The sequence below is a fragment of the Acanthochromis polyacanthus genome, chromosome 9 (assembly GCF_021347895.1).
Source record: "Acanthochromis polyacanthus isolate Apoly-LR-REF ecotype Palm Island chromosome 9, KAUST_Apoly_ChrSc, whole genome shotgun sequence".
In the NCBI taxonomy this organism is placed as follows: domain Eukaryota; kingdom Metazoa; phylum Chordata; class Actinopteri; family Pomacentridae; genus Acanthochromis; species Acanthochromis polyacanthus.
Window position 1 is genome coordinate 35318121 of NC_067121.1, and position 13801 is coordinate 35331921.

The following is a 13801-nucleotide window of genomic DNA, read 5'->3' on the forward strand; positions in this document are numbered from 1 at the left end:
ACCTTCTATAACTGACTGTTTTGTCTTTAAACACTATTTTAAAGCAGGCATTTCCGATAGCCACCCATAAATCGTACGTCACTGTACCCGACCACCGAGGCGAAGTGCGCCATTTTGGCTCAAACAAAGTCAGAAATATTTTATCCCTCAGAAAGTGTTTTAAATTGTTTTCGTGAAATTTTACGTTAGCAATCTACATGACCGCGGTCCGGTTTCCTCGAGTTGACACTTGGCGTGATAGCATTTTTTTTCTTGTCATTACACCACGTAACCAGTTAGCTTAAAATAATCATTTAAAAGCTGAGCTTCTTTGCCAGCCAAAGCTAACTGAACGTTTTTGCCAGATATAGCTGTGTTTGTGTTTTGACTGCGGGCGATGGGTGGCTGCTCCGCTCCGAACTGCTCCAACTCAACCAGCATCGGCAAACAACTGTTCAGGTTCCCCAAAGACCCCGTACGGAAGAAGAAATGGGTGGTGAACTGTCGACGTGACTTTGAACCAACTCCTCACTCCAGACTATGTCAAGTAAGTTCACTGCAAACTAGCATATTTAGTTTTTTTTTAGACTAGTTTATAATGTATGAAGACGATATGCCAGTTAAAAGAAGCAGAAGTTAATGGATCAGAGCAGTACTCCAATAAAATAAAATCAAGAGTTGTTTTTATTGTTATTTTTAATGGTATTTTGTCTTCCTCTGTTTTAAATGGCACATCTCAGCTTTGTAGCTGCTGTGTGAGTGGATCTGTTTCTTTTGTGTCAGCATGAGTTGGATTAAGTGCATCTCTTCTCTGTACCTGTCTTGTCTCCTCAAGGACCATTTTGAGCAGAGCCAGTTTGAGGAAATCGCTAGATCTCCAGCTGGAGGAAAGAAACTGAAGCCTAATGCTATCCCTACTCTGTTTAATGTTGGAGACCCTCCGTACCCTGCAGTCACCACCTCATACATCCTCATACCGCTGAAACCTGAACCAGGTATTTCAACGTGAAGTAAAGCTGGACAACAATAACATCAATGGGTTTCCAATCAAAATTGCATTTTGAAAGAGCGCAACTACAAATTGCAAAGGCAGCAAATTAAGATATACACTATGCAGGAGATTATTGTGACTTTTATCTAACCTGATTACATAATGTGCGATAATGATGCTGCACGAGAGTCATGAATGCCATAGTGTTTACAGAAAGGGTGAAATTGTTCTCCTACTGGGATTATTTTTGTTTTGTTATCGTTGCTTTATTTATTTACCTCAATGCAACAGCAGCTTTTGTAGTAACTCTGCTATCCCCTATGCCAATTTAAAAAATGTAATTATAGTTGTATTGAACATTCATTCAGATGCAAGCAAGCCCTGGTTTCCTTTTCCTTTAAGCCTGTAAAACACACTGTTGCAAAAATACATCTGTTTTATTTTTTAAAATATTATTTTCGATTTTATAATGTTTTTATACATATATATATATATATATATATATATATATACACACATATACATATAATGTTCTATGCGATTTTTTGTTTTATTTTCTTATTTTTTTGCTTGTGTTTTAGTAACTATGTATATTTTTATGATTTCTTTTTATTTTTACTCTTTTTCCATATTTGGGTTTATATATATATATATATATATATATATATATATACATATGTGTGTGTGTGTATTTTTTGTTTGTTTTTTATTTTATTTATTTATTGTTTTGCTTTTTTTCTATATTTGGGTCTTACGGGGTTGATCTTAAAGGTGAGCTGTCAAAACTGCTCAGTAAATGTAGTTGAGCATTTGCAAGAATTACACAGAAACACAGTGTTTGTTTCAGAATTCTGTAGACAACAGACTAGAGATTAAAAAAAGACTGATTAGTCGACTGTTCATCGTGCTTTTGTACCTGCTGGATGTCTCCATGGACAATTTTTGGTCACATATTAGGAGACATATTTATCAAAGAATTTGTGGCCACCTGTCAGCTTGTTTTGATGTTTTTCTGACCCCTTCTGGCCAAAAGTCTAATAGTTTTTTTTTTTTTTGCATGTGGATGAAGCAGAAAAAAAAATCCAAAATATAAGTATTGAGTGAAATGAAAACACAAGGGTTTCATTTCAAACTTTTTGAAATCAGAAGTGCTGATACATTGATAGATAGCAACTATGATAATGCAGGAGAATTACAGCAGCTTAATGATGTTTTGCATCTACAGGACAAGTAAGCCACATTTTAAACATGTCAGATCCCAGTGCTCCAATGCTAGTAAGAGATTTCTTTGTGAATCTAGTGGAGAAGGAGCTGAATTTTGGGGACCATGGTTATGCCAGACGGACTCCTCTGCCCGGGATGGAGGAGGAGGATGCAGACAGGACAGCTGAAGACCAGCAGCCCTGCACACAGTGTCAGCTACTGAAGAAACAGCTGGAGCAGGAGATGCAGCACACTGCAAGGCTGCAGAAAGAGGTGGGACATCTGCTGGTGTCTTTGTTTATAAATCACTGTCGTGGTATGACATAACCAGGCATTGTCCCAGACATTAGCCTGGTTGTGTCATTTTAAAATATAAATCTCAAGAAAGCAAATATCATCTGTGTAAATGTGCGATGTTCCTCTGTGTCTCTATCAGGCAGAAGAGATGAAGAAGCGCCTGTATCGACTCGACCGGATTGAGAAAGGTCTCCAGAACTTTCTGTACGAGGACCAGATCCGGGCCCTGTCCCTCACCAAACGTTCCCGTCGGGCCGTCTGGTCTCCAGAGACGATCATGAAGGCCCGAAAGATCCGCTGTGCGGTCGGCACCAAAGGCTACGAGTACCTGAGAGAGATCGGTTATCCGTTACCCTCCTATAGGACTCTGTGTAACCGACTGGAGACTAAGATCATGGTGACGACGGACATGAGCTGTGAGGAGCTGGCAGAGCTCGGCCTCGGGCTCATGGCCTCGTGTGACAGTCCCACAGGAGTTGTTGGAGACAACGATGAGGAGGAACTGATCAGTGTTTTGTCCTGATCCAAGCAGTTTGCATGAATAACTGACTAAGGGAAAGGCTGCAGGGAGAGTTTGCCAAGTTAAACGTCTGCAGTGATAGAAGCTTCTCATGCTTCTTGTCTCATCTTTGGAAGATTTAAGCATCAAATGTTATGACAGAGACGATGAGGTCGCTGATCTAAAATGTCACCTGGTTGTGCTTGCAGTTTACACCGTGAGATGTCTTTGCCTCGACTTGCAGTTTGGTTAGATTCATGCTCGTGGTGTTTGTTACCATGAAGAGCTGCTATACGAGCTCGAACATGACAAGCATGCGCACCATGTAGCCTACGATAGTGCGAACTATAATTTACGTGGATGCGATGGTGTGGACAAATAATTTTGTCGGTTGTTTTTAAGTTTGTCATGGCTGATTCAGCAAGTATTTCACTGACTGTTTACATGCACAATTAAAGCTATTTTCGAGGATATTCAAGTGTACTGAGAGCAGATCCTGGGTAAAGTGTATTCTGACTCTTCCTGATACTTTATGTAGACTTTATTTTTCAGTAAAAACATTTTATAACTTAGTGGCACAGTGTGTGTAAAGCAAAATTTGGGGGTATATGTCTGGGATGACATTTAACCCTCTGAACCCGAAGAAGTTTCTGAGCAGTATTTTTTACTCTTGGTGGGCTGTTTTTAACTGCAATATAAAGTTCTGCACCTCTGGAAACAGTGTCACAGTATACCAAAGTTATGATTCTATCAGTCATAAAAATAGAATTTTTTTTTTTTTACTATTTATTTTACAACTTCAAAAAAACTTGGCATCTATGTGCAACATTTTTCTCAGTGTCCACACCTGTCGCTAATGCTACAAACAAAACTGAAGGCTGTACATGCTGAAGATATTTTACTACTTATATATATGAAGAAAATGTCCAAACTTGTCTCCTTTCTATTCTGTGTAAACACAGCCTGATTTTTTTTTGATAACTGAATCATTCAGTGCTTGTCATACTTTTGCTAAGGAGCTCGGATATTTTGTTTTTTTGTCACAAGATCTTGTGTGAATTTTGATTAAGCTTAGATTTGGTTCATTTCCCCGATGGAATCACTTTTGGCTCAAGGACTGACGGCAGGTTTCGGGGTTCAGAGGGCTAAATGTAATCTCTGAGTTTTAGGCTCAAATCAGTTTCTTTGAAATACCTCCATTTATATTTAAATGCTATAAACAAAATTGGATTATCTGTGGCTAAATTTGGCCATATTTTCACAACTGAAACTTTTGCTGTTTAAAGGAGATCCTAAATCAGTGGATAATGCTGGACTCACACTACAGGAGGGTCAGACTGATTTACCTCCACTGCACTCTTCCTTCCTCATTATTACCACTACTGTTATTATTATTATTAGGATTATTTCATACTGGGATCAAACCTATTTGATGTTTACAAGTTAAAATTCTACAGTTTCATTTAGCAGAACACTCGGAGCAGTGGACAAATTGTAGCTCATGAAGCTAAAGTTAGCTTCATATCTGTAGCTTCCAGTTCTCAATGCACAAGCCCTGTCGACCTCATCTTTCCAAACATTTTCTCACCCAGACTTCTTTAGCTTTGGGCTTCTGCTTGGTTTAGTTTTTTTCAATGCAAAGTATTGTCAGTGTTACAAGTTGTTGCGCCACCATCTCCATTTTGTTTACTTCTGTTTCCCCATGTGACTGCAGGAGGTAGTGCACCGCTTCTTCTGAATTTTCAGAACTTCTGTAGTTTGAGCCCAGAATATACAAAAAAGAGAGAATCCTCTACTGGTAAATAACTGGTGTAATGCTACGGTAAATAATTTGTAAGTTCTGTGTCCTTTGTTTCAGAATGTGACCCTTTGCTCTGTCTTAATGTGATCAGTTTTGGCGGTGTATTTGTAGAGACCACAAAAGGTGTGGGAAAAAAGCTCAATATCCAAAACACAAGCATTGCGGGAAAATAAAGTGAAAGAATGACCTGTTTTTGTCATTGTGTGTTACTGTGTGAAATAGAGGAAGAAAATGAATGTTTCTCAGTCATAGATAAACCAGCATCATTGCCATTATTCCACTGGGTACGTTAGAACTGAAATGAAAGCAGCACAACTCCTCAAATACCACAGTAGTAACTGAATACTATCAGGTCATGTGTGATGCTTCCTGGTGTTTTCTGTACTCTGCATAAAACAAAGAGTCACATTTAACTTTGGCCCAGGTTGGACTTTGAGCAAATCACTCGCGTGACAGATTAGATATTTGTTTTACTCCTGCCTTCTTACCCCAGTTGAACTGTGATGTAAAGACAACATGAGATAAACGTTGCCTTCAGGTTTGCAAAGATGTAAAGTGCTTAATAAATTTATCAGACCATCATCCAGCGTTGCTGAGTACCAAAGTGTTTTTGTGTTTCTGTAATGGTTAATCCGCCAGTATGTGCAAACTCTTTAATCAAAATGATATCTTTAATGCGGAAGTAAAATTACTGTTATTATCAATGAACTTTTAAATTTACTGTTTTATTTGAATGGTTTTATGTTATCTTTTATTCATTTCTGCCTTCTCCAAGAATTCCAGTGTGCTGGCTCAAATTTGGGTAGAAAAGCATGAATTCAGTTTAAAATAGTGACACACAGAGAAAGACAGAGTCCGAATTAAAGCACTTCATGATGTTGGATGGTCTTTAAGACAAATAAGGCCAGACATAAAGTGTTATCACAGTGGGGTCAAGTATGCCTCAGACTCTATTGCAGAGGCTGGTACTTACAAAATGTGCCAAGGAAGAGGCCGAAAGTGAAAGCTAACTGAAGGAGATGTCAGGCACCTCAAGATTTGAAGTACTGGGCATCTAGATAGCTCAACTGGTTGAGTGTGTGACCCATGAACAGGAGCTATAATCCCCAATGCAGGCCTGGGTTCAACTTTAGCTCATGGCCCTTTACTTCAGGTCTTCCCCCCATTTTTCTCCCTATTTTCCTGTCCAATGAAGTCAACAACAAAATAACAAAAAAAAAAAGTGAAGTACCAGAGACAGAAGGAAGACCACTGCCGATCTTCAAGCAGAGCTTAATGCCTCTAGATCAGAATATGAGAAAGTCTCCAGAATGACCATCAGCAGATGACTGAAGGAACAAGACTTAAAGAGAGGAATAGCTGCTAAGAAGCCATGATTGAAGCCTCTGAACATCCAAAAATGCCTAAAACTTGCGAAAGGAGCCCAAACATGGGACTATAGATCACTGGAAGAAGGTACTCTGGACGGACGAGTCCAAGGTTGAACTCTTCGTTCAGCATCGTCGTAATTATATCCACAGAAAAGCTGGATAATGTGTTGATGTTTAATGCATTGCAACCACAGTGAAAAATGATGGAGATTCCATTATGGTATGGGGTTCCATTTGTAGAAACGGCAAATTAATTCACAAGGATGGTATCACGAACAAGAATATCTACCACAGCATCTTGGTGCATCATGGAATCCCTTCTGGATTGAGCCTGACTGGTCATAGGCTCATACACCAAGAAGACAATGACCCCAAGTAGATTTCAAAGCTGTTCAGAGACTACTGGACCAAGAAAAAGGAATCTGGAGTACTAGAACTGATAAATTAGCCAAGTCAAAGTCCATACTTGAATCCTATTGAACAGGTCTGGAATTTATTAAATTCAAAAATAAATCACACACAAGTTTCATCCAACGCAAGTCTCTAGGAACAACTAGAAACTATTTAGAACTCGACAGCAAAAGAGACTGAAAAAGTCCATTAAAGCAATGCCAGCAAGAATGCAATCTGTTATCAGGGCCAAAGGAAAGCAAACAAAATATGAAGATTTTTGGTTATTTTTGAGAATAAGAACTTTTTAATTCTTCTAGTTTGTTATTACTGCTAATAAATAACAATACAATTTTTAGTTTGAAACATGTTTTTGACAGATTTCTAAATGATTTGTTTTCTTGTATTTACGACAGGTGGCCCATTATTTCGTTAAGCACTGTACATATATTATAGCTTCTACAAGGCACGTACACAGTAGAGTTTCCATTCCTGCTCCTTTAACTGATAACAAGTCTTTGCAGAACATCTACTACTATGACCTTCTCCTACTGTCATTGATTTTTGCCTTCTGTCAGAAATGGAGCCGTGGGTTTGTTTGCTACGGTGGCATTCACCTCTACACAGCCCAAAGCCTGGCTCATACAGTACAGTCAGTGTTTTTAGTAATAGGATCAATAGTACATATAAACAAATGCAGGCACAGCACACAAACATAGGAGGCAGAATGTTTCATCGTGTTCACCAGACTTATCGTAGCATCTTAGCATGCTAACTTTCAATGATTAACACTAAAAGTACAGTTGAGATTGAATGTAGATTTGTTGAGTTTTACTGATAGTAGTTGATAAGCAAATATTGATTTGATATCATTTTGATCGAATGATGATACTAGATGAAAAATTAAAGGTTACATAACTGAAAAATAGAGTTCATAAAGTTCATAAAGGTTCATCCTCTGGGTACTACAAATGTATTTACCAAATCGCATGGTGGTCAATTCAGTACTTGGATAAACATTTCAGTTATTATCAAAAGAGTCAGTCACATGTTGCCACTAGACGGAACATCAGATGGTTCAAAATTTGTAAAGGTTCGTCCTCTGAGGACTACAAATACAACTATCAAATATCACGGTAGTCTGTTCAGGAGTTGGATAAATATTTCAGTCATAAGAAAAAGAGTCAGTCTCATGGTGCAACCAGAAGAAAAGTCAAATGGCTCAAAGTTTAAAAAGGTTCATCCTCTGGGGACCACAGACATAATTACAACATATCATAGTGGTCCATTTAGTAATTAGATAAATATTTTTGGTTAATACCAAAGAAGCCAGCCTCATTGTGCCACTAGATGAACAGTTAGATGGTTCAAAGTTTGTAAAGGTTCATCCTCTGAGGACTACAAATATCATTACCAAATATCGTGGTAGTTCATTCAGTAGTTGGATAAATGTTTCAGTCAATATCAAAGGAGCCAGCCTCATGGTGCCACTAGAAGAAAAGTCAAATGACAACCAAAATTACTAGGATTCATCTCCTGACGACCATGAATGCCTGTATATATTTGGTGTCAATCCATCTACCGAAGTAACTGTTGAGATATTTCACTAGAAAACAGACAACGTTGACAAAATGGTGATACCAGATTGAGGGATAAGGGATTTTACCAAAGCTGCACAAAATATGTGCTGAAAAAGGTCAATTAAACTTATTATGAGTCACTTTTTTGCACAGATGATTCAGACGCTTTCAAATTAAAGTCTTCTGATGCTGCAGATATTTCTCCCTCCCTTTCGCTCCCCCTCTCTCTCTTTCTGTTTGATTTGGGGGAAGTGCTTCGTGAACCTCAAAGGCTTTAAAAACAACAGGGGTTTACTGTCTGTGTAGGTCACAGGACGGAGGGAGGACAGAGGTAAGACTTTCTGTTTGGGCTCAAATTAACATTTTTATCCTCATAAATATCTGTCTTTATTTTGAATAGTGATCAGTAACTGATTGCTAGCATTTGGCTTTCAAAGTAATACATTTTAATGAGTTGTTGGGTGTTGCATAAGAAGATTAAAAACAGTCTAAATATGTGCACTTTTAAATACTTAGTTCAATTCAGTAGGTAGGTGCTGCTTATAGGGACACAAATTTATGCTTTCATGTTCCCAAAACCTTAACTGTGAGATCGGTTTTCAAACACTGGCGTCCTGATCAAATCTGGATTTTAATAATAAAACACAAAGTAATTTTAAAAACCAATAAAGCGGCAATTTCCAGACAATCAGCGGCCCAGATTTTGTTGGTTCAGACAGTACAGTTTGTGTCTCGGCCTCTCTTTGTCTCGGTGGCTGCCAGCCTGTCTGTCCATTTGCTCCCGACATTCTTCCGTCTGTTGGCTGACCACCCCATAATAAACTCTTTTCGCAGATTATCTCCACATGTGATGAGAGAGACAATGAGGGTTTACTCTTTTAATTATTTTGGGATCAGACCGACTGGTCATTTGGTTTTCAGGGTGGGCGGGGAGGGAAGGCTGCCAGTGATTGAATCCCAGACTGGTCAGTCTGCACGTGCTGCCTCCAGTCCACTGACTGCAAACTAAAACAATATAGAGGCTTTAGATCAGATTTAATCCTCTCCTGTGCCAAAAAGCCATAAAAATATCCCATTGATAGCTACAGTACATGTTCCTGTGTGAAACCTGCAAAGTGCTCTGTATCCAAAATCATGAGGACTATTGCACGTATCTTTGTTGTCAGGTAGTCGAGGAGGGACGATGCGTTCTTTCTGGCTGTTTGTGGCCCTGCCAGGTCTGCTGTGGGCCTCACAAGTCACTCTGTTAGTAGAGGGAGACAACGATGCCTCCAGGATCTGCAAACCTGCCCCCTACTGGGACATCAAGGGATATGCACCCATGCAACAGCTGCTGGGAAATGTGGTGGTGGTGGCGCTGCTGAAGGCCAGCTGACAGTTCTGCCTCACTCAGGCATCCAAGTAAGAAAAGACTCTAATAGTTAAACTGTGATTCAATTACTGTTAAAGGGTCAATATATAATTGCAGGACTTTTTGTAATATAGTTGACATTTTTGCTGTTTTCAGGCCCAAGATCAACATGGCCGCCTATAACCAAACACCACGTTTTTTTACAGAAAGATTCTTCTAAAATATTATATATACAATTGAGTAAAATTGAAATTGAAAGTTATTTATAAAGATATTGTTGACATGTAATAAATCCACACTTGACTCACACACTACTTTATATTAAATAACTCAGAAAGCCTTGAAGTCTTTTCTTCAGGAGGAAATGACATCATGTGGAGCAGGTCATGTGATCTGGAATCAACACACTTCCTTGAGAGGTGTTTTTGTAATGGGTAACTTAGTTGAAAGTGATTTCTCGGACACAGATACAATTAGTTTTTTTACATGTAAAATTTGATATATTGCCAAAAAGAAAAATCTGTCATGATTATCTCAACTTAATAAAAAGAACACAATCAAAGCAATTTCTGAATAAGCTCATTATTGTTCATCTAATTAGAAGGTGGTTGTTATTAAATTGGGAGGGTTATTTATTTGACATTTTAGTGACATCCAGTCATTTTTTTTATTAATAAGTGATTGTTTCCATAATAAACAATTACTTTCAATAAAAAATGTATCCAAGATATATCCCATGGACTTCAAAAGTCTCTCAATTATATATTGACCCTTAAGTTTAGTTTAGCTAAGACATGGCTCTGCACATGTATCTGGAAGAAAATAATCTCGAAGGGTTGCAAAAGTACAACATTTTTAAAAATCTGCTAGGAATCAGTTCAATCATCAAAATTTTAAAAAATGAATGGACTTTATAATATAAGAATATCGAAAATCTGAAAATCATTTCACGACTAAAGTCACAAAAATATAACCCTTATAAATGATAAAACTCACAGCAGATCTTGCAGTTTTTACAGCTCGGTTCTAGGTTTGGATAAAAACACAAAGCTGTGCATTTTTATAACTCAGAAAGGACAAAGTCACTGCTTGGAGAAAGACACCCAAAGGCAGCATTACAGGTCAGATTTTCTGCTGTGCATTCAACAGAAATGCTCTGGATTTCTAGATTTTTTCCATTATATTTTCTTGAGTTAAGACTGTTGCAACTTAAAACCTAACAAATGGTTACATCAGCAATCTTTCTGTCTTTTACGCTGTTTTATTTCTTTAATATGCAAAATAAAACATATGAAACTACAGATCTGTGGGGTGTAGGTTGATTTGCAAACTCTCACTAACACAAACTGTGAATCACAAATTATCACCAAATGAAATCTCATCCAGTTTATGTTTCCAGTTTAGAGCACCACTGGTTTGCAGTACTAAAGCTGGTGTGTTTATTTTCCTGTCTGGATCAGCAGTGAGGTGAGATGATTCTGCTTCCATCCGTAGGATCGGAGGCCTGCGTGGAAAGCTGAACCGCAGCAACCTGACAGAAGTGTCCTTCATGATAGTGAACGAGCGCGAGGCTACTTCCAGAGCCATGTACTGGGAGCTGAAGAGGAGAGCGCCCCCTGGAGTTCCTGTGTATCAGCAGGCTCCTCTGCAAAATGACGTGTGGGATGCTCTAGATGGAGACAAAGATGACGTCCTGGTCTATGATAGGTAAAGTTGGCCTCATCTTCGAGACTTTTGGATTAAATGAAAGGAGGATTGCAGCTCTTTGATAACTCAAATAATGCAAATGTTTTAATAATACATCGATCCAACCACTAATGTCTCGATTATAAGATAAGTTTCAGTCTTTTGCATGCATATCTCGGGCTTATCTCACTTTGTAAATGTGCTTCTCAGTTACAATCTTGAAATCTGACAGATAAAAGCCAAACTATGCCGTGTCTATATACATCATTTTACAAAAAATAAGGAACGAGACAACAGACATGCAGTGATTTTTATCTCCATTTTGATTCTCTCTCTCTCCTTTTCCTACAGGTGTGGTCTCCTCACCTTCCACATCGTGCTGCCCTACAGTTTTCTGCATTTCCCCTACGTGGAGGCTGCAGTCAGAGCCACTTACCTGAAAAACATCTGCAACTGCACCGTGAGTAATTACATTAAAGACGCACCAGCTCACAGGAGTGATTTTGAATAGCAACACCTCAGGTTTTCAGGGTTTACTATGAATTCCTGGTACAATCAAATGTATTCTACTTTTTAGAATTAACCCTCCTGTTGTTCTCATTTACGGGCACCAAAAAATATTGTTTCCTTGTCTGAAAAAAAAATTCAAAAATTCAGCAAAAAAAAAAAAAAAAACCGCCAAATTTCTGAAAATTTGCAAAACCTTCAAGAAACAAATTCCAATAATTCCTTAAAAAGTTTTATTTTTAAAATATCCCCCAAATTTGACAAGAAAATTTTTGTCAAAATTTTCAGAAAATGAGTAAAAATCTCACAAAAAATCCTAAAAATATCTAAAGTGATGACATATTTATCAGTAAGACTTTTAATATATTCGTGAAGAACATTCACATAAAAATCAACCAAAATCCAGCGAATTTCGCTGGATTTTGGTTGATTTTTATGTGAATGTTCTTAAGAAACATTCTTTTCCCCACCAAAAATGTTAAAAGATTTTTAAAAATGTTGAAAATGTGGACAGCTACAGGTATGAAGATAGTTCCATTGTGTTTATTTTTTCCAGTCTAATTCAACTTCCTGGATTGGCGGGAACAACATCACGAGGAACGGCACGGCTCGGTTTAACCAGACAACAACGCCACCCACCGAGGATCCAGCTTTGGCACCGAGGAAGGGGGCTTATGGCCACCAAAGCCATCACCACGGTCATCATCACCAGCCTCATCATCACCACCAGCACCAACATCCAGGCAGCCAGAACCAGACTCAACACCAGCAAGACGCGAGTCAGAGTAAAACCCGTCAACCTGTTCATCATCAGCACAACCACTCCCATCCTCAGCACCATCATCATCATCATCATCATCATCATCATCATCAGCCCGCCAACAACACTGATGATAAATAAGATCCCAGTCCAATTTCTTTTAATTTGCTTCTTTAGTTCGTTTTGGATTTAGAATAATGCAACTTAGAGAGCAGATGAATCTCTTTGAAGATGTGATCAGATTGTGGTTTCTCTGCTGCCGTTTCTACACTTCATGCACCTCCGTGTGGATAAGCTAACCAGGTCTGCCTGTTTTCTCCCATTAATGAAGTCTGCAGTGTAAAACCTGCCTGCAGGAGGCTGTAGATGGATGTGTGAGGAGAGATGGGACGATCTACGGTTATTTTCATCCACACTGAGACGCAGAATAGTGTTCATGGCTGCTGAGCGAACCTTAGTCTGGTTGCTGTTTACAGTGGATTCAACTCTCATTTCATTTGTTTTTGCAGCACTAATGCACACAATTAATCACTTTTGGATGTTTTCTGTGTTACTCATTTTTCTTCTCGTGAACTAACTTCTAGACTATTATTTTGGTTTTAATAGCAGATACATGTAAACTGCGATTGTATTGCATTACACCTCTAAAAACATTAAAGCTGACCTTTACGTCTGTAGCCTGTGTAGTTAAATAACTCAGGAGGTTATGTGCCATTCTTTCCTTTATAACAACAAATCAACACCTTTTTTTATTTTACTGTAACCTAATTCAGTTATTTTTCACTCCTGTATTTGAGGGACTCTCAATTTGCGCACCAAAATCAGCATTCAACCTGATTTTATCATCAGATAATTCAAATGTCTCCATTACATGATCAGGAATTTCCTATTGTTTGACTCGGTTGTACTCTAAATAACACTACTAGTTGGGATTTGGCTGCTAAGCACACACTGCCATATGTCCAGCCAAACAGAGCGGCACACTTACACAAGAAGAATAAGACGATCACCTCAGTGCTGCTTAAGACATGACCGAGATGCAGCATGTACTGACTGAGGAGAGATTCGAGGAGAAAAATCACAGCCATCAGAATGAAGGTAACATTTAATTATTATTATGACAATTAAGAAATTACAATGCATTACAGTCAGTCTGGTCAGTGTAATGAAGATTCTCTTTATGCAAGGCAGATAGCTGTGCAGCATATATTAAAAAGTGTTACTCTGGTTCATAGGGTGCACTGTTGTAATTTTAAACTATTGACATGTTTCTGGTCTTTAAAAAATAATATGTATATATATATACATATTTTACTAATTTCCATTGAGTATTATTCTTATTTTGTAAGTTGTCAGCTGTATCAGTGGAGGACATTAGGAGGAGTGC

General features: G+C 38.3%; 2 protein-coding genes across 2 annotated transcripts; both read left to right on the forward strand.

The window, feature by feature from the left end:
* Positions 1-66: 66 nt before the first annotated feature.
* On the forward strand, positions 67-4958 carry si:ch73-382f3.1 (uncharacterized protein LOC100151273 homolog). Its single transcript, XM_022214856.2, has 4 exons — positions 67-526; positions 815-974; positions 2271-2446; positions 2610-4958. Exons 1-4 carry the CDS (start codon positions 377-379, stop codon positions 2991-2993), a joined length of 870 nt encoding a protein of 289 aa, XP_022070548.1. The 5' UTR covers positions 67-376; the 3' UTR covers positions 2994-4958.
* Positions 4959-8328: 3370 nt separating this feature from the next.
* Positions 8329-13091, forward strand: selenop2 (selenoprotein P2). Its single transcript, XM_051953602.1, has 5 exons — positions 8329-8441; positions 9277-9511; positions 10956-11168; positions 11499-11607; positions 12211-13091. Exons 2-5 carry the CDS (start codon positions 9294-9296, stop codon positions 12553-12555), a joined length of 885 nt encoding a protein of 294 aa, XP_051809562.1. The 5' UTR covers positions 8329-8441; positions 9277-9293; the 3' UTR covers positions 12556-13091.
* The last annotated feature ends 710 nt before the right edge of the window (positions 13092-13801 follow it).

Bases quoted from the DNA above. Each gene is read 5' to 3' on its own strand.
- si:ch73-382f3.1 (XM_022214856.2), top strand. From the start codon at position 377: ATGGGTGGCTGCTCCGCTCCGAACTGCTCCAACTCAACCAGCATCGGC. The intron at 527-814 runs GTAAGTTCACTG...TGTCTCCTCAAG, and splicing joins CTCACTCCAGACTATGTCAA to GACCATTTTGAGCAGAGCCA. The intron at 2,447-2,609 runs GTGGGACATCTG...TGTCTCTATCAG, and splicing joins CTGCAAGGCTGCAGAAAGAG to GCAGAAGAGATGAAGAAGCG.